General features: G+C 42.1%; 1 protein-coding gene across 1 annotated transcript in view; it reads left to right on the top strand.

The window, feature by feature from the left end:
* Positions 1–20695, top strand: part of AAGAB (alpha and gamma adaptin binding protein) — a 54946-nt gene that overhangs the window by 29489 nt on the left and 4762 nt on the right. Inside the window, exons 6-7 of the mRNA XM_042941639.1 lie at positions 16419–16501; positions 17362–17458. Of these exons, the coding sequence (XP_042797573.1) occupies positions 16419–16501; positions 17362–17458 (180 nt within the window). The remainder of the gene's footprint in view (positions 1–16418; positions 16502–17361; positions 17459–20695) is intronic.

Here is a 20695-nt window from a genome sequence, read left to right on the forward strand (position 1 = left end):
TTCCTGATGGTTTGAGGTGCGATATGAGAGAAAGAGAGCAGCCAAGGACTGCAGGATCTGGGCCCGAGCAATTTGAAGGATAGATTGCCGTCAACTACAATGAGGAAACTACAGATGGGGCCGACTGTGAGGGCCAGGGTGACATATGAGTAATTCAGCTTTGGACATGTTAACTCTGACACGGCTACTAGACTTCCCAGTGGAGATGTCAAGTAGCCAGTTGGATGGATGTGTGGAGTTTCAGAAGAGAGGCAGATGCATGGCCTGGAAGAGCTCACCAAGGGAGTAAACGTAAATAAAGTGGACCAAGGACTTAGCCCAGGGACATTCCAAGATCAGGAGAAGAGAAGGAACCAGCAAAGGAGACTGAGAAAGAATGACCTATGAGGTAGGAAAATCAAGAGAGTAGAGTCCTAGAAGCAAAAGTGGAGTGCGCTTCAGGTGGAGGGAACGGTCAGCTGTGCCAAATGCTGCTCACAGGTCAGGTCAGGTGAGAACTGAGCATTGACCTCTGGATTTAGCAATATGGGGACCACTAGTGACCTTGAATAGAATAGTTTTGGGAAAGTAGGTGTAAGAGATATTGGAAGGAGAGAAATTGGAGACAGTGACTATAAACCTCTCTTGAAAATTTTGCAGAGAAAAGGAGCAAAGAAATAGGTGGGAGCTACTGAGAAGAGTGTGGCTGAGTTTTATTTTTTTTTTTTAATTTTTTAAAATAATTTTTTAATGTTTATTTTTGAGAGAGAGCACTATTGGGGGGAGAGGGCAGAGAGCGAGGGAGACACAGAATCTGAAGCAGGCTCCATCCAGGCTCTGAGCTGTCAGCCCAGAGCCCGATGGGAGGCTGGAGCTCACGACTCTGTGATCATGACCCGAGTGGAAATCGGACGCTTAACCGACTGAGCCACCCAGGCGTCCCAGGTTTTATTATGTTTTTAAGATCAGAGCAAGAGCAGCATGTTCCTGGGCTGAAGGGAAAGAGCCAGTAAAGAATGGAAAACTGATGATGTAGGAGGGAGAAAGGAAGGTTGTTGGAGTGATGTCCTAGAGTAGGTGAGGGGCCAGCTCCAGCGGATAAGCCGAGGGATCGGCTTTGGACAGGAGGAGGAGAATGGATCTGTGGAAAGAGGCAGGAAGGGAATATATTGCTGGGTGGGGAGATATGGTGTGGAAATCTGTGGAAGTTTCTTCTGATTGCTTCAATTCTCTCAGTGAAGTAGCAAGGCAGGTTCTCAGCTGAGAGACCAGAAGGAGGTAGCATTAGGGTTTGAGGAGGGAGAAGGAAATACGGAAGTCCTCTAGAAAAGAGAGAATGTGAACCTAGTGATGTAAATAAAGTAAGATTGCCAGCCGGCATGAAGAGGCTCACTAGAAATGTGGTATGATAAATTTAAAGTGAAGTCAGGCAACATGTGTGTGTGTGTGTGTGTGTGTGTGTGTGTGTGTGTGTGCGCGTGTTCCCCAGCTACCTTAAGCTGTATGGGTGCATGAACAGAGTAATCAGTTGTGCTTTTACCGAGCAAGGGTATCACCACAAGAGAGATGGAAGGAATTAGTGTATATAAGAGAGTAACTATGATGGTTGCGGAATTTAAAAGAAAGGGAGAAAGAATTGGTGGGGATAGGGTCAGTGAAAAGGTGATAGTTTGGAGGTGCCAGTGGAGTTGAGGAATAGTGGGATTGAAGCCCTGTTGGGACGGAGTGGGTGGAAAGGTGGGTGGTGGTCAGAGAGTGGGAGGCATGAAATTGAAATTATGGGGGGGTTGTTGCTATTGGTAGTGATAAGGTCTTAGGCATGACTGGGAGCACATGGCTGAAGTTGGATAGAGGACGGCATCGGTAAAGGACAGAGATTGTTGGAAGGATCTACTGTATGTCTACTGAACTTGCTAGGAATTCAGGCAGTAGTATTGGAGACAATGACATTGGGCCACCAATTAAAATTGTGAAGAAATGAGGGGAGAATGGTGGGGGGGGGGAGCTGTTGGATGATGGTAGTGAAGTCCTTAGACACTTGCCTTCAAATAAAGATTGTCTTTGTGGAAATATCATTCGGCTTTTATATTTGGGGGAGATTTTAGGAGTAATTTAATCCACTGATTCTCCACTGAGACCCACTGGAGTTATGGGAGTGCATATCACATGCTACACACGCCGTCTGGAGATCCTTGCCCGGTTCCCAGTAACAATTACTTTAACTAGCAAGCCAGCATTACCAGTTGGTTAATAGGATGATGAGTCTCTCAGCTACATTGGATTAGAAAACGGTTAGGAGGGGCACCTGAGTGGCTCAGTCAGTTAAGCGTCTGCCTTTGGCTCAGGTCATGATCTCACGGTTCGTGAGTTCAAGCCCCACTATGTGCTTACAGCACAGGGCCCACTTTGCATCCTCTGTTCCCCCCTCTCTCTGCCCCTCCCCTGCTCGTGCACACATGCCCTCTCCGAAGCTGTTAGGAACTTTTGAGCTAGTCTCTTCTATCCAGTACAGGAATGGCTTCTATGGCCAGATGACCATCCGTCCTTTTTGGCTGAGTGCTTCAAATAACAGGTCCTTCAGTACTTTGTGAAATAGTTCTAGAAGCAATTAATTTCATAGAGAAATCAAAGAACTGTGTTATTACTTAGCAGATAGAATATTTTTTTACGCTGGTAGTTTGGGGAAAGGACATTTGCTTTACTTTGTCATGGAGTGGTGAAAATGTTCTCTCTGAATGATGTATTGTCTCTGCTTCTCCCTGTTACTGGCTTTCATTTTGATCACTCTTCTTCCTAGTCTTTCTAGGAGGTGAAGAATGGTCCAACGGCACTGGAAAAAATGTAGCTCAGGGCTACTGAAGTAATCAAGGGGAGGGGAAGAATGGAGATTGTCTCAAGTAGTAAGTTTGGAAAAACCAAAGCTGAGAAGGGATTTAATTGGAATCTGTAGTATATATAGGGTAGATACGGACTTGATTTCCCAAATCCCAGACTACTATAACTTAGGGACATTTCCTAAAGCTTAAAATGGTTTACCAATTACAAATAAAATGAAAGCATTATTGAACATAGCAGGAGGTAGTTTATGGAGCACATTACACTAAGAGATGATCCAAGCAGAAAATAGATATGGTTCCAAAAGGGGCTGCAATGAATTCTCATGAATGATAGTTGTTCCTAATTCAAGTGGAGAAAAGTACTTTACCTGAAATTTTAAGACTGTTATCTTGGAGAGCAATCACGCTTTTCTTCCCAGCATTTTTGATGCAGTATTTTTTCTATCAAGTCTTGTACTGGGTGGGTTGACTCATGTTCTTGAATTTTGTAGCATTTAGTAAAGGGCATTGTCTTCTTTGTTACGAGAGTGTGTGTGGATTGGCCAGGTGAAGGCCTGTAAAACGGAGACTTTCCGTGCGTGCGTCTTCCTTTTACAGATGGGGGGTGGGGCGGGTGAGTGAGGCATCAGGGAGGGGAGGTGACTTACCCATTCTCACAGAGTGACTCAGTAGCTAAGGTAAGACCAGATGGCAGATTTCCGACCAGGATTGTTGTTTGTTTTTCCATTACAGCATGTTGGCTTACGTTATTGGCCGGTTAGAGAAATGAACGCAGAGCGGTTAAATAATTTACCCAGGCTGCCTGGGATATTACTGGCAGAGCCAGATGAGTTCATTCCCTCAGCCTAGGTATTCTGGCATGAGTGAGAGTTTAACGAGACAGACTGGAAGTAGTGATCATAGCTGAGATTTGGACGTTTTTGCTTATTGCGCTTAAAATAAATCCTTTTAGAGGCGCCTGGGTGGCTCAGTGGGTTAAGCGTCCAGCTTCAGGTCAGGTCATGATCTTGCTGTTCCTGAGGTCGAGCCCCACATCCGGCTCTGGGCTGACAGCGTAGAGCCTGGAGCCTGCTTCGGATTCTGTGTCTCTGTCTCTCTCTGCCCCTCCCCTGCTCACACTCGGTCTCTGTCTCTCTCAAAAGTAAACAAACATTACTTATTTAAAAAGTAAATAAAAATAAAACCTTTTAATTTTAGAGTTTTATTTTATATATTGTGTAATTGAAGTACAGCTGGCATACAGTGTTACTAGTTTTAGGTGTACAACATGGTGATTCAATGAGTCTGTACTTTATGCCCTGCTCGCCACAGAGGAGCTACCACGTGTCACCTGGCAACGCCATTTCAGGATCACTGACTGTATTCTCTATATGCTGTGCCTAATATCCCCATGATTATTCATTCCAGAACTGGAAACCTGTCCCGCCTACTACTTTTCGCCCATTTTGCCCATCCTCCACACCCTCACGACCATCAGTTTGTTCTCTGTACTTAGGAGTCTATTTCTGCTTCTCGTTTGTTTTGTTTTTCAGATTTCGCATCTAAGTGAAATCATACGATACGTGTCTCCCCTCCTGACTCATTTCACTTAGCGTAATACCCTCTAGCTTCATTCGTGTTGTCACAAATGGCAAGATTTCATTCTTTTTTATGGCCGAGAAATATTCCATTGTGTACATATGTCACATCTTTATTCATTCATCTGTCCGTGGACACATGGGTTACTTCCATATCTCGGCTGCTGTAAATACTGCAGGATGCACAGGGGTGCGTGTACCTTTTTGAATGCGTGCTTCTGTTTTCTTTGGGTAAACACCCAGTAACGGAATTACTGGATCATACGTTTTTTCTATTTTTAATTTTTTGAGGAACCTGCTACTGTTTTCCACCTGACTATACCAATTTACACTCCCACCAGCTGTGTGCAAGGGTTCCCTTTTCTCCACTTCCTCGCCAATACTTGCTGTTTCTTATCTTTTTGATTCTAGCTGTTCTGACAGGTGTAAGGTGATATCTTATTGTGGTTTTGATTTGCATTTCTCTGATGGTTCACAGTGATATTGAGCATCTTTTCATGTGTCTGTTGGCTTAGAAAAATGTGTGTCCATTTTTAACCCGATTATTTGTTTTTTTGGTGTTGAGTTGTATACATTTTTTATATATTTTGGATATTAAGTCCTTACCAGATACATCATTTGCAAGTATCGTTTGCCAGTTGGTAGATTGCCATTTTGGTTTTTTGTTCGTTTCCTTCACTGTGCCAAAGCTTTTTATCTTGGTGTAGTCCCAATAGTTTATTTTTGTTTTTGTTTCCCTTGCCTGAGGAGACCTTTCTAGAAAAAGGCTAATGTCAAAGAGATAACTGCCTATGTTTTCTTCTAGGAGTCTTATGGTTTCAGGTCTCAGGTGTAGATCATTAATCCGTTTTGAGTTTATTTTTGTGTATGGTTGAAAAAAAATGGTCCAGTTTCATTCCTTTTTATGTAGCTGTCCAGTTTTCTCAACACCATTTATTGAAGAGATTGTCTGTTCCCCATTGTATATTCTTGCCTCCTTTGTTGCAGATTAATTGGCCTGGATTTATTTCTGGGCTCTCTGTTCTGCTGATCTATGTGTCTATTTTTGTGCCAGTACCATATTGTTGGGATTGCTGCAGCTTTGTAGTGTATCTTGAAATCTGGGATCGTGATACCTACAGCTTTGTTCTTTCTCAAGATTGCTTTGGCTGTTTGGGATCTTTTGTGGTTCCATAAAAATTTTAGGATTAATTTGGTTTTAGTTCTGGGAAAAGTGTTGATGGTAGTTTGATAGGGATTACATTGAATCTGTAGGTTGTTTTGGCTTGTGTGGACATTTTAACAATACTAACTCTTCCAATCCATGGGCGTGGAGTAGCTTTCCATTTCTTTGTGTTGTCGTCAATTTCTTTGATCAGTGTTTTACAGTTTTCAGAGTACAAGCCTCTCACTTCCTTGGTTAAGTTTATTCCTAAGTATTTGATATTTTTGGTGCAATTGTAAATAGAATTGTTTTCTTAATTTCTGTTTCTGCTACTTTATTATTAGTGTCTAGTCATGCAACCAACTTCCGTGTATTAATTTTGTATCCTGCAACTTTACTGGATTCATCTGTTATTTCTGATAGTTCTTTGGTGGAGTCTTTAGGGATTTTTATCCCTATTTTATATGATGTATAGCATCATATCATCCTCAAATAATGATGGTTTAACCTCTTTCTTGCTGATTGGATGCCCTTTATTTCTTCTTTTGTCTGTTTGCTGTGGTTAGGACTTCTAGTACTGTGTCGAATAAAAGTGGTGTATTTGGACATCCTTGTCTTTTTCCTGATCTTAGAGGAAAAGCTCTATTTTTCACCACTGAGTGTGATGTTAGCTGTGGGTTTTTCACACACAGCCTTTATTATGTCAAGGTATGTAGCCTCTAAATCCGCTTTGTTGAGTTTTTTTATCATGAATGGTTGTTGAATTTTGTCACATGCTTTTTCTGCGTATATTGAGATCACACGATTTTTATTTTTCATTTTGTTAACGTGGTATATATCAATCACATTGATTTGCAAATATTGAACTATCCTTGTATCCCTGGGATAAATCTCACTTGATCGTGATAAATGATTCTTTTAATGTATTATTGAATTCAGTTTGCTAATATTTTGTTGAGGATTTTTTGCATATATGTTCGTCAGGGATAGTGGCCTGTAGTTTTCTTGTTTTGTAGTGTCTTTGTCTGGTTTTGGTATCAGGGTAACGCTAGCCTCGTGGAATGCATTTGGAAGCTTTCCTTCCCCTTCTGTTTTTTGGAATAGTTTGAGGAAAATAGGTATTAACTCTTCTTTAAATGTTTGGTAGAATTCACCTGTTAATCCATCTGGTCGTAAACTTTTGTTTGTTGGGAGTTTTTTTGATTACTGATTCAATTTCATTACCAGTAATTGGTTTGTTCAAATTTTCTATTTCTGATTAAGTTTTGGAGGATTGTATGATTCTAGGAATTTATCCATTTTTTCTAGGTTGTCTAATTTGTCAGCATATAATTTTTTGTAGAGTCTTAATAATCATTTGTATTTCTGTGGTGTTATTATTTCCCCTTTCATTTCTGATTTATTTTTATTTATTTATTTTACATAGGTCTTCTCTCTTTTTTTCTTGGTAAGTCTGACTTATCAATATTTTTTATCTTTTCAAAGAACCAGCTCTCAGTTTCATGGATTCTTTTTTCCTATTGTTTTTATGGTCTGGTAATTCATTTGTTTCTGCATTGATCTTTATTATTTTCTTCCTTCTCCTAATTTTGGGCTTGGTTTGTTCTTTTTTTTCCCTAGTTCCTTTAGGTGTAAGGTTGAATTGTTTGAGATTTTTCTTTGTTTTCTGTATTGCTATAAATTTCTCTAAGGGAAATTTTGTTTAGAGGGATGCTTTTGCTGTATCTCAAAGATTTTGGACCATGATGTTTTCATTTTCATTTGTCTCCAGGTACTTTTTAATTTCCTCTTTGATTTCTTCCCTGACCCTTTGGCTGTTTAGTAGCATATTTTTGTTTTTGTTTTTTTTTATCCACCACGTTTGTGTTTTTTTCCCAGTTTTTTTTCTTGTAATTGATTTCTAGTTTCATATTGTTGTGCTCAGAAAATATACATCATATGATTTCAATCTTAAGTTTATTGAGACTTGTTTTGTGACCTAACATATGATGTATCCTAGAGGATGTTCCATGTGTACTTGAAAAGAATGTGTATTCTGTCATTTTTGGATGGAGTGTTCTCTATATAGCTGTTAAGTCCATTTGGTCTAACGTGCCATTCAAAGACACCGTTTCATTATTGATTTTCTGCCTGGATGTAACCGGGGTGCTGAAGTCCCCCATTATTATTATATTATTGTCAGTTTCTCCCTGTATGTCTGCTGATATTCGCCTTATGTATTTAGATGCTCCATTGTTGGGTGCATAGATATTTGCAATCGTGATATTCTCTTGTTGGATTTAAAATAAATCCTTTTTAAAAGGCTGTCTGAAATGGTGGGTCTATTCTATTGTTCTACACTTAATCCTAAGTACAGATAAAGCTCTAGATAGTTAATGTAATAAATACTTATACATTACTTGTGAGCGTAAGATAGTTTATTTTAAATCATTTAGAGTCACAAGGAATTATTCTCTTCAGTTTGAGGTAAAACTCTTATGTACACAGGTGCTCAGTTGAAGTGTTTTTGTCACTTAATTTCATATTGTAAAAGCAAACAGGTAAAATTGTAGTACTAAAGTTGTAGGCATATTATTAGTCTAGAAAGAGATTTAAAAATCTTCTAACATAAGACGTAACTTTTGGGTTAACTTATAATAACCTGGTTTTATATTCTTGGTGCTACCAGTGTCTTGTTTCATAAACATTCTTAATGGGGCATCATCGCCCCCAAAGGGGTGAAAATTGATTCTGGGGGGGGGGGGTAAAAAAAATTATTCATTTTATATATGAAGCACAGATATACATATACTATGTAAACATACATACAGTATGTTTGTGATAATATTTCCGTGGGGAGGGTGTATCATGCATGATTAGGAATAAACGTCTAAAAAGGCCGAGTGGAGTTGTACTTAACCCTGGTACCTGGCACAGAGCTTCTAAGGTAATATTATAAATTAGTAATTGGTTTGTGTCCCGATCCTGAAACAGCTCCAGATCTATAAAGGTGAAGGGAGCATCTTTTATTATTCACTAACAAGCCCCTTTTCAACCACACCTGAGTTATGTTAACTTTGGAAAGCCCCTAAACGTGGGGGGCTGGTTGTCAGGGGAACCAGCCACGTGAGTAGAGGGTTGCAACCTTTAGCCCCACCCCCTGACTGGTTGAGTTAGGGCTGATGGTTGAGTTAGGCACCGAGGGTCCAAGATTTAGTCAATCGTGCCTATGTAAGGGACCCTCCCTAGAAACCCTAAGCAACCTTCCAGGTTGGTGAACACACTGAGGCGCTGGGAAGGTAGCACACTCTGATACGTTGCCCTGTGCGTCTCTTCCGTTTGGCTGTTCCCAAGTTACATTCTTTCATTTTAAATTGGTAAGTTTAGTAAGTTAACTGACTTGAGTTCTGTGAGCCATCCTAGCAGAGTATGGAACCATGGGAGGGGTCTTGGGAGCTCTCAATTTATAGCCAGTTGGAAGTTCAGGTGACCACTGAGACTTGTATTTGGTGTCTGAAGTTGGCGGGGAAACGAGGGCAGCCTTGTGGGATTGCGCCCTTAGCCTGGGGGGTCTGGGCTAACTGTAGGCAGTTAGTATCAGAATCGTCAATTGTAGGACATCCAATTGACATTATACGAGAATTGGAGAGTCGTACGGTGTGGAAAAACCAACACATCTGGTGTCAGAAGTGTTGGTTATGAGTAGAGAAGGAAACAGCAGTTTTTCCTTTAGGGGCCATGATGAAAATGGTTGAGAAACAGTGAGCTGAAGGATATATTCTAAATTCTTCCTCAGAGGAAATGCCCAGATTCTACTGTCTTCATTGTAATCTAGTTTCTAGTGATGCAGGTGGGTAAGGATTAAGCGGAATTTTAATAGTGGAAACAGCAATTCTTTCATTTGATAGTTTTCTGTGTTCCCATTATAAACGGGAAGAATTAGGGGCACCTGGGTGGCTCAGTCGGTTGAGCATCCGACTTCGGCTCAGGTTATGATCTCGCGGTTCATGAGTTTGAGCCCCGCCTCTGGCTCTGTGCTGACAGCTCAGAGCCTGGAGCCTGCTTCGATTCTGTGTCTCCATTCTCTCTCTGCCCCTCCCCTGCTCGCTCTCTCTCTGTCAAAAATAAATATTAAAAAAATTTTTGTTTAAATAAAAAGAAATAATCATTTATTAATGTATGCTCCCCCCGAATTTACTTGGTAACAAGACGCTGAAGTAGAAATCCCAGATTCCAGTTTAAGGAACCATTTACAACTGGGGTACGGAGCAGTGGCAAGAAATAAGTACCAAAAACACAAGGTCTGTCTGGTTACCTGATACCTAGCCTACTCTCTTGAGAAAGTAGATGGCTAATGCCCTTAGTATATATATATTTTTTTTAAAAGAGAGGGTAAAAAATGATTGAATAAAAATTTAATCATTAAATTTAATGTTATCGGAAAATAAAACAACATCAAATTAATGAGAGAGAGAGTGGTAAACAAAGAGGGTTCTAGAGGGTCTGTCTCTGCCTTGGTCATCTTGGGAAAATGGCATCATGTCTCTGGACCCCAGTTTCCTCATCTCTAGGATAGGGTAGAATTATACCAACATTACATTCTGTGGACTCACATTCCTTGAATCAGAGTGAGTCGCTCCTCTTTTTATCCCATGCCTAATATTGTGGAACTTTTGAAGGAATGATTTGAATGATCTCTTAACACTCCTCTAACTGTGAATGTTGTGGTCAAAAATAAAATAAATAGATCCCTGTGTGTGTGCGTGAGTGTGTGTGTGTGTGCGTGTGTGTGTGTGTGCGCGCACGTACTGAAGGCATAACTTGGTGGAAGAGGTTTGTGGTAAGAGAACAAGGGGAAGAGGGCATTGTGAACAATTAGAGAAGACGGAGTAAATGAGTCAAATGATGAGACTATGGTTTAAAAAAAATCGCCCCCCAAATTGTCCATAAGCAAATGAATGGTGGGAGATCCCTTCAGGCTAGTCACCCTGGAGGTAAGGCAGGCCCCCCGCCTGTGGCCACCATGCAAAACATTTTTGGTAGTTTTCCTTTGGTATTCTTTCTAGAACTGGTTATGAACTACATAAGAAAAGTCCTCTTTTTCTTTATGGTAACATCTTATGGTTCCCCACACTTGGTTCTGAATGACTTTTCACTTGATTCTAAACATTCCTCTGAGGATTTTCAAGAGTGTGCTTCAGGCTCTGGAGATATGACCCTATGGTGGAGTCATGATTGAAATTAGTGTAGGGGCGCCTGGGTGGCTCAGTAGGTTGGGCGTCCGACTTCAGCTCAGGTCACGATCTCGCAGTTTGTGGGTTTGAGCCCCGCGTCAGGCTCTTTGCTGATGCCTCAGAGCCCGGAGCCTGCTTCGGGTTCTGTGTCTCCTTCTCTCTGTTCCTCCCCTGCTCACACTCGGTCTCTCTCTCTCTCAAAAATAAATAAAGATTTAAAAAATTAAAAAGAAATTAGTGTAAAGCTTTCCTTTACAACTTTGGAAAAGACAGTACTCATTCTGATGTTTAGTGCAGTTTGTTAAGAAATTGTGTGTATGCGTGCATAGAGAAAAGGAGCAGGAGGACATATACCAAAGCATTGATTGGCATCTTTTATGGTTTCATTTTCTTCTTTACACTGTTCTCTACTTTCCGAATTTTCTATGGTGAACATTTCGTTTATAGTCAGGATAAAGGGAAAAAGCATAGTCTGGTTACTTTCTGGTTATGTTCATTGTATCTTCAGGTATTGGCAGAAACACTTCTAGACTTGGGAGCAGGTGCCCCGGTGTGGGAGAGCACGGATTCACGTACTGCCGGCCACGGTGCATCAGAGTTTTGTCTTTCCAAGCAATGAATCGTTCATTGAAAGAGAATAAATCAGTTTTTCTAATTCTTCTGTGATTTCAGAATGATTCATTTCATTATGTCAAGCAGAAGTGGAATGTGATAGGGGCGCCTGGGTGGCTCAGTGGGTTAAGTGTCTGACTTCGGCTCAGGTCATGATCTCATGGTTTGTGAGTTCCAGCCCCGCATCGGGCTGTGTGCTGACGGCTCAGAGCCCGGAGCCTGCTTCGGATTCTGTCTCCTTCTCTCTCTGCTCCTCTCCCACTCACACTCTGTCTCTCTCCTCTCTCAAAAATCAACATTAAAAAAAAAACACAACTTTTTTTTTAAAGAAGTGGAATGTGAAAAAGATGTGTAGGCTTATTTCCCAAATACTAGTGAAATCATTTTTGATGGAGTACCTGCTTAAAATAAGTTTTCATGGTGTGATTTAAAAATAAGAAAAAATAGGCCGAGCGTCTCTATGGAAGTCGAAAATCTTAGCTGTGGTGTAAGTGGGGTCACGTGTATCACTGGGTAGAAAACAAAATATTTTGTGGGGAGAGAAAGGGGATGTAAAGAAAACTTGAACTTCTACAGATGGTGCCAACTAATTGCCGCTTTAAAGAAATAAAAGCTGAATATGGACACAGAACATACATAACAGGTCATCTAAGACGTTTTGGGTGTGTGGTCGTGGAAATCCTTAATACTGTGGCTGTGTTGTGTAGAAATTTGAAGTGAAAACCTCTCTGGCTAACACAGTGCAGCCTGAGTCCTATCAGGCCGTCAGCGGATATCCCAGCCTCCTTCGTACGTTTAACCTTCTGCTAAGATTTCCCTTTGGGCCCAAGTTTTCAGTTCTGTAAGTGTCTCAGGGAATGGAAGTCACAGTTGCTGTGTGAAGTGCATGTTACGTTTCTATAAAAATCCCGGGCTTTTATTTTATTTTCTTTAATGTTTCTATTTTATTTTTGAGAGAGAGAGCATGAGTGGGGGAGGGGCAGAGAGAGAATGGGAGACACAGAATCCAAAGGGGGCTCCAGGCTCCTAAGCTGTCGGCACAGAGCCCAATGCATGTCTCAAACCCACAAACTGTGAGATCATGACCTGAGCCGAAGTTGGTCGCTCAACCGACTGAGCCACCCAAGCATCCCCAAAGTCCTGTGCTTTTAGATTTATGAAGAGATACCCAAACACTGTCATCTATATGAAATTTTCTGGAAACTTATTAAAAAAATAAATATATAAATAGAAGCTCCTCCCCAAGGCACATGAAATCTTTATTCTAGAGGCCGTAGCTCTGTTTCTGACACTTGTGTAAGAATTCTGTGCTAATGACCAGCACCACTAGAGTTTTTCATGACTATCCTTTTTAAAATCTAGTATTCCACAGGTGCCAACTGAGTAGTCTGAAACGGAATTAGATGTTTTTAGGACCAGAGTTTAATATACTTACTGTGCCTTCCAGAAGAATTTATTTTCCACCATTAACAACTTCCCTTTTCTCTAGCTCTGAAGCTCCAGAAGAATCCGTTCAGTAAGTGGATTAATTTATTCCTTCCTAGTGTAGTGTTTTGTGGCATCGATAAAACGAGAGGGGCAAAAGCCAATTTCAACAACTACCTGCTAAAGAAATAAATTCTTCTTAATAGGGATGATATTTCCATGCCCTGAGTCCTGGGGAGAAAAATCTGGCAAACAAGAAAAGATTTATGTAATCCTTTCCTATGAGAATGGTTTTACAGTGGGTGCACACGGGCAGAATTTTGCTAAACACGTTTTGAACTAGGCAGGACTGAGTTTGTTTAAAGCCGTAGGTGGATAAAATATCATCCAAGTTTTTTTGAGCAACATTAATGTGCGAGCGATCCGCTTTGTATAAACAAGAATGAATTGCTTTTCTAATCATGACAATTGCTATGTTTCTGATCTCCTTAAAATATAAGCAGGGGAACATCGTGAACTCTCTTGTCAGTTGACTACATTTCTCCGTTGTTTATAAGAAAATCCTGAGCGAAAGTCCTTCCAGCTTATTATAATTAGTCCAAAACCTGATTATAAACTCGTAGTCATCTGTGAACCTTAAAGGGATTAGGAAACTTAAGGTTCTTGTTTTTCTATTTAGTAATTTTTTTAAAAAGCCCAGCTAATTCAGAGCTACTGTAAGAGAGGCTAAAGAGTACCTCTTCATAAAATCACAGACACCTAGGGCAGAAAGGACCTTAACAACCATGAATATAGCACTCCTCTTATTTGACGGATCAAAAAATTGAGACACAGAAAGATTCATTAATTTGCCCGTGATCACATTGGGAGGCAGAGCCAGGAATGAAATCCAAGCTTTCTGACCTGGAGCCCAGTTCTCTTCCCACTATTCAGACTTTTTCGTGATCTACATTGAGTCTGGCTCTTCTAACTCCTGTCCCTCCCAGACCCCCTCCTTGGAGGCAGCCACTATAAAGAATGAGGGACTTTGGGGTGCCTGGGTGGCTCAGTCAGTTAAGTGTCCGACTCCGGCTTAGGTCATGATTTCACGGTTCATGAGTTCGAGCCCCGAGTCCAGCCCTGTGCTGACAGCTCGGACCCTGCAGCCTGCTTCAGATTCATATTCTCTCTCTCTCTCTGTCTCTCTCTCTCTCTGTCTCTCTTTCTCTCTCAAAAATAAATAAAAACATTAAAAATATTAAAAAAAAAAAAGAATGAGGGACTTTAAACAGACTGTTTTGATCAAACAATATGCCTAAGTTGACACAACATTGCCTTAGTCTTCGTGGATTGCAGCCTGGCCTGCCAAGTTTAGGTGATGCCCAACAGAGGAAAAACATAAGCCGTGGAATTAGAATAGGCAGGGATTTGTGAATTGGATTTGAAGATTACCCCAAGCCCACTGTATTTCCAGTAACAGAGGTGAGGACTCTCTTACAGCAGTACTCTATTACTCAGGTACTGCCTTTTGTACAAAGAGCCTCAAGTCTACTCTAAGAGCTCCATGACATGGAGAATCCCTGTCAGAGCACTGAACTGTGTACAACTGCTTTAAAATCCTGGGGCGCCTGGGTGGCTCAGTCGGTTAAGCGTCCGACTTCAGCTCAGGTCACGATCTCACGGTCCGTGGGTTCGAGCCCCGCGTCGGGCTCTGGGCTGACGGCTCAGAGCCTGGAGCCTGCTTCCGATTCTGTGTCTCCCTCTCTCTCTGCCCCTCCCCCGTTCATGCTCTGTCTCTCTCTGTCTCAAAAATAAATAAACGTTAAAAAAAAAATTAAAAAAAATAAAATAAAATCTATAGCACATTGGACCAAATATCCCAGGCTCTCTGAAGCTATCAGCGTGAGACACCACATGGATCCACTTCTCTCAGCCTCTGGGTCTCCGCTGCCTTCCTTGGTGACACCTTAGCGCTTGGTCCTTGCGTGAGACGCACCCAAGCACGTCGCCTGGCATGTTCCTGGCAGAGTGACCGAGTTGGATGAGGAGGTAAAAGGGGCTCCAGGGGTACGTGGACGCTGGGGTACGGTGTGAGAAAATCAACAGGCCCCTGGTGCTGCCCAGCGCCCACACAGGTCCTGCAGCGGGCAGGGTACCCGCGGGGTGAGAGGCCGAGCTGGAAAAAGCTGCGGGCCTCCGCCTGGCATGTGCGGTCGTTCTGGTGTCGAAGGACGGAGACGGCAGGTGTCTCTCTGTTGTCAGCACCTCTGTGTGACTGTCTGGCAACAGATTTCACACGACGGGGGTAGGACCTAGGAACCTCTAGGTGGTTTAAAGAGCTGGGGATGGGTCCGGGGAAGGGACAGATAGAGGAAAGGCAAGGGGAAGGAAGATAGCTTTTTGACAACTGTACCTTTAGACTCCTGGATTGTGGGTGTCGCCTTCTACTCTAAAGTAGTGATTTTCTTTTCTTTTTGTCCTTCCGACTTCCCTGATCCTTGTCCTTCAAAGATTCTCCTGGAGTATGTGTGAGAAGTTCAGCTTTCGGGGCACCTGGCTGGCTCAATTGGAAGAGCGTGCGACTCTTGATCTTGGGCTCATGAGTTTGAGCCTCACGGTGGGCGTAGCGATCACTAAAAGTAAATAAATAAGTAAACTTCGAGAAATGGAAGTTCAGCTTCCTTGGTGTCTGCCCCAGAGATTCTGCTTCAGTGAGTCTGAGATAGGGTCCTTGAATACCAGGCTAGTTTTAATAGGTGTTCCAGGTGATTCTGAGGAAGCTGTGATCGGCGCTAGGGCTGTCGTCATTTCTAGATGTTCTGCTCCAGATTTGTCCTCCATTGTAAATACAAACATTAAGAGTATAGGGAGTCCTTATCCCTTACAAAATGAAAGCTTTATTTTAAAAAGCATGCATGCTCCTTTTCACCTGATGATAACGGACCTGTGTTGCTTTTTTGTAAACGTTTCTGAACATTTGAAACACCGTTTGAAACACTGCCATATTGGTTCATAGTGACTATTAAAACGTGAGTGTTTTAATAGTTAACCTTTGCAAAAGAACCACTGAGTGGTCTTGTTTGTTGTGGTGGACCTGCCATTATATTTGGCCTGGACCTGTGTCTGTGAGTTTTAAAAATTATTCAGAATTGAGAGAGTATGGTGATTGTTGGTGACTATTTTCCTAAGAAGTTTCTATTCCAAAAAAATTCATATTTTCAAATAACAAGTATGAAGAAAATGCAAGCACGAGTCCATGCATTAAGATCTATAAATTCCTGGGGCGCCTGGGTGGCTCAGCCGGTTAAGTGGCCGACTTTGGCTCAGGTCATGATCTCGCGGTCCGTGAGCTCGAGCCCCGCGTCGGGCTCTGTGCTGACAGCTCAGAGCCTGGAGCCTGTTTCGGATTCTGTGTCTCCCTCTCTCTGACCCTCCCCCGTTCATGCTCTGTCTCTCTCTGTCTCAAAAATAAATAAATGTTAAAAAAAAATTTTTTTATAAAAGATCTATAAATTCCTAATGTCCCAGAGTAACAGTTTTTATAGTTAGAACTTTTATAATGAGGAAATAGCCACTGTGTTTTCATCACGGTCATTTTAACACTTTAAAACGTAAATAACACATGTCCGTGACTGGATTGTTTTCTTTTCAGATAGGAACCAAGGCTTTAGCCTTCTCAGCTCATTGGCTGGAGCCAACCATAGCATTGGGTCAGCAGAGATGCGTCACTCAGAGGTAAAGATTTTTCCTGGATCCTTTGGTTTTAATTTCTCCTTGTCATTATGACTATACCATTTGTCATTTTTTCCTTTCCATTTAAGAGGCAGCAGAAAATAGTTAAAACGAGGATAAAAAGAGAACCTAAAACAGTCCTCTTGTGCCTGGTGCCTGTTGAGAGAAGGCTGGTTCAGCATTAAAGCAGTAAGCCCCTTCAAGATGATCACAATTTAGGCTCCCCCATGGGGTTTTTTGGGCTAGCGTACTTTAAAAAGCATGCTAGGATTTCCTTGAGACATAAAGTTGCCTCCAGATCTTTGTGAAATAAAATTGATGGTTCTTTCTCAATACTTCCCATGTACGAGGCCCTGTACAAACCAGAGGCAGGGTCCCTGTCCTCAGTGAAGTTCCTAGTCTGACTTCAACCCTGTGTCCTCAAGGTCTTTGGTCCAAGTGTGCCTTGGTCAGCTTGCTGGAACCAAGAGCAAATGACACAGTGCCATGTGGTCTTTCCAGGCAACTTTTTCATCAGTCTTGAGCTCTTGGAGATATACTTACGTTGATTTTTGCATTTTGAATAAAACATGGCTCTTAAAGCAAACAAAAAACCACGTTTTAATAGCCAGTAGCAGAATCATAACACTTTCTAGTTTTTCCTTGAGGGAAAATTCTCCTGAGTTAGTGAATTTTTAGCCTCTGATTTTTTTTTTTTTTTTTTTTTTTCCTGTGACATCAACCCTTCTTCCATCTCTCTTTGTCTCTAGCTCCCATTATTGCTTCTCTAGAGCCAACTGGGGAGTGGAAGTGTGAGCCTTTTTGGCTTCAGTTCTGAAATAGCCTGCAATTAAATTACTGCTTGTGTGTATTTCCCTCAACAGCAGCCCCGTTTGCCAGCAGCAGCTAGGACTGAATCTCTCTTGGATCATCGGGGCGGTGCATCTAACACAACAGATGCCCAGGCAGATAGCATCGTGGGTAAGTTCCTCCTTTGGCTGCCAGGAGACAGCTCTGTGGAACTTGGAATAGGTGTGGGACATACATCATCGAGGGGGAAATTGACTTTGAGGATGAACAAGGGAAGAAAATGGATGGTGTACCCCAATGAACGTGAGCCTGGCGGATGGCTATCAGCAAGGGAGGGAGAATCGCTGTATAAGCAATCTGCGGGTACCATTTACTCTCTGATTCTCTCAGCAGGATCCTGATCCAGATCATCTTAGCTGAGACAGACAGAACCAGGTGGTGAAACAGCTTTATATCTCCATATTCCAGTTTTTTTTCATAGTATTTAACAGTTGGCAGAATTGATGGTAACAAGAATAATACAACTTTATAAGCCCTTTCACATCCTTTTAAAGTTCTTTTATATCTGCTTTCCTGTGTTGGGTAATGAAGTTCAGCAGAAAAGTTATTTTACGGAGATGACGCTGAGGCCCAGAGCAGTTTAATAACTTGTCCAAGGGCATCTAACAAGAGGGTCCTGGAACCGAAACTCGAATCCACTCAGATGTCCAAAAGCCACGGGATGTGGTTGATAATAACTGTAAACGTTCTCTTGTTGTGGAACTGCGGACAGTTCTGCGTTCTCGCGATGCCACCACGGAGGGCCCATGTGCAGCTTTTAAAACACTTTCTGATTAGAAGATAGTCCAGTAGGAAACTTAAGCGTTTGGAAATAGAAACATAAAAAGAAGTAAAAATTACATATAATCTCTTTTCTTTTTCATATATTCAACCTTGTCTTCTAGTTGGGTCCCTCCTATTGGTTTAAAAAAAATTTTTTTAATGTGTTTATTTTTGAGAGAGAGAGCATGAGTGGGGGAGGGGCAGAGAGAGAGGGAGGGAGACACGGAATCTGAAGCAGGCTCCAGGCTCTGAGCTGTCAGCACAGAGCCCGACATGGGGCTCCAACTCAGGAACAGCGAGATCATGACCTCGGCTGAAGTCAGACGCTTAACCAACCGAGCCACCCAGGTGCCCTTCTCCTATTGGTTTTAGACGTGCTAAAGTCTCTGTCATGGGAAAACAAAAACAAAAACGAACAACAGTAACCGCACTGAAGAGGTAGTGAAGACAAGAACTGGCCTGAATAACATGGGGAAACAGCATCTGACTAAATACCATGAGGCTAAAAACAGAACTGAACAGAAATAGTGAACTCTGCCTAATGCATTTGATCCTCACAGGAGTATGGTTTAGAAATTCTGACACCATATATATTGTAGATGTATCAGGGTTGAAAAAATTAAAAAAATATAGATAATGAGAGCTAGGTTTCTCACTGTCCGAGAAAGAAGTCACATAAGGAAAGAAGAAGGCGGGACGCACCGTTTGGTACTGGGCTGGAACTGAAGGTGTTAGCGTGTGACAGCATACTTCTGCGCTAGAGCAATAGAGAGAGACGTGCGTATGTGTCCTACCACTTTCCACTGAGAGGGCCTGGAAGCACCATACTCCAATAGCAGTTGGCACCTTTAGCGTTCAAATTCTTTTTTTTTTTTTTTTTTTAAATATTTATTTATTTTTGAGAGACAGAGATAGAGAGCGAGTGGGGGAGGGGCAGAGGGAAAGGGAGACACAGAATCCGAAGCAGGCTTCAGGCTCCCAGCTGTCAGCACGGAGCCCGACATGGGGCTTGAAGTCACAAAACGCAAGGTCGTGACCTGAGCCAAAGTCGGACGTCGAGCTGACGGAGCCACCCAGGCGCCCCACCACCCTTAGCATTTAGATCTTGGTTTTTTTAATTTTTTTTAATTTTTATTTTTTTTAAATTTTTTAAAAAATGTTTATTTATTTTTGAGACAGAGAGAGACAGAGCATGAGCAGGGAAGGGGCAGACAGAGAGGGAGACACAGAATCTGAAGCAGACTCCAGGCTCCGAGCTGTCAGCACAGAGCCCGACGCGGGGCTTGAACTCACGAACTGTGAGATCATGACCCGAGCCGAAGTCGGACGCTTAACCGACTGAGCCACCCAGGCGCCCCTAGATCTTGATTTTTAAATACCATCCTCCAATAAAAGGATCCAGGGTCACTTGGAGAAGTGATTGATTCCAAGGCTAGAGACCGGAAAAATGCAGGATGAGCCTAGAGTTATCCTGTGGGGCCAGAACGTGAAGAAAAAAAAAAGGGGGGGGGGGAGCATGTTGAAAGGGCACCGGAACCAACTTGAAAGAGCTTCCTGTGGCTCATGCTGGAACAATTTGACCAGCAAAAATGAATTTAGTAGGGGCTCTGGGTGGCTCAGTCGGTTAAGCGTCCGACTTCAGCTCAGGTCATGATGTCATGAATCATGGGTTCGGGTCCCGCGTTGGGCTCTGTGTTGACAGCTCAGAGCCTGGAGCCTGCTTCCAATTCTGTGTCTGCCCCTCTCCCCCTCTCTCTCTCTCTCTCTCTCTCTCTCTCTCTCTCTCTCTCTCTCAATAAATAAACATTAAAAAACGAATTTAGTATTGGGCTATAATCCACAGAATAAATTAAAATATCTATGAATCCATACTAGCATAAGAAATAACTGAGTAAAAAAACAACCAGGGAAAAAAGGGAAGTTCTTCTTTATGGAAGAATTCTGGTAAAGGTAGAAGGAATGAGGGAAAGAAAAATCATCATTAGCCACACACCACAGTAATAATTGTTGTGGCCAAGATCCACCTATGAACATGAAACTTAGGAGATGAAATTTTGAGAAGAGACACAATGCTTGCATGTTCCACAGTATCTTTCCCAAGATATTTATTTAGTACAGAGAGGATAATAGTAACTTTACACTGGAGACACCCGGCGGGCACCAGTTTTAACATCAGTGGTAATAAGACACACTGACATCACCTGTCCCCTGACAGGAGGCACTGAAAGGGCACGTCACCTTTGTGGTCTTCATGCCAAAGGGGCATAGCCTCAGTCTAATAAGAAACCATCAGACAAACCCAGTTGGAGGGACATGATACAAAATAACTGACGAGTGCTCTTCAAAAGTGTCAAAGTCATGAAGGATGACAGAAGTCTAAGGAACTATCACACCTTGAAGAAGACTAAAGAGATCTGACGGCTGAATTCTGTGTAAGATCCTGGAACAGGATATTAGTGGGAAAACTGGTGAGGTCTGAACGAAGTCTGTAGTTTAGTTAATAGCACTTTACCATTTTGAACTTCTTGACATCCATAATTGTCCTTTAGTTACATAAGATGTTAATGCCAGGGGAGGAAGGCGGAA

Source organism: Panthera leo, chromosome B3, assembly GCF_018350215.1.
Source record: "Panthera leo isolate Ple1 chromosome B3, P.leo_Ple1_pat1.1, whole genome shotgun sequence".
Classification (NCBI taxonomy): Eukaryota; Metazoa; Chordata; class Mammalia; order Carnivora; family Felidae; genus Panthera; species Panthera leo.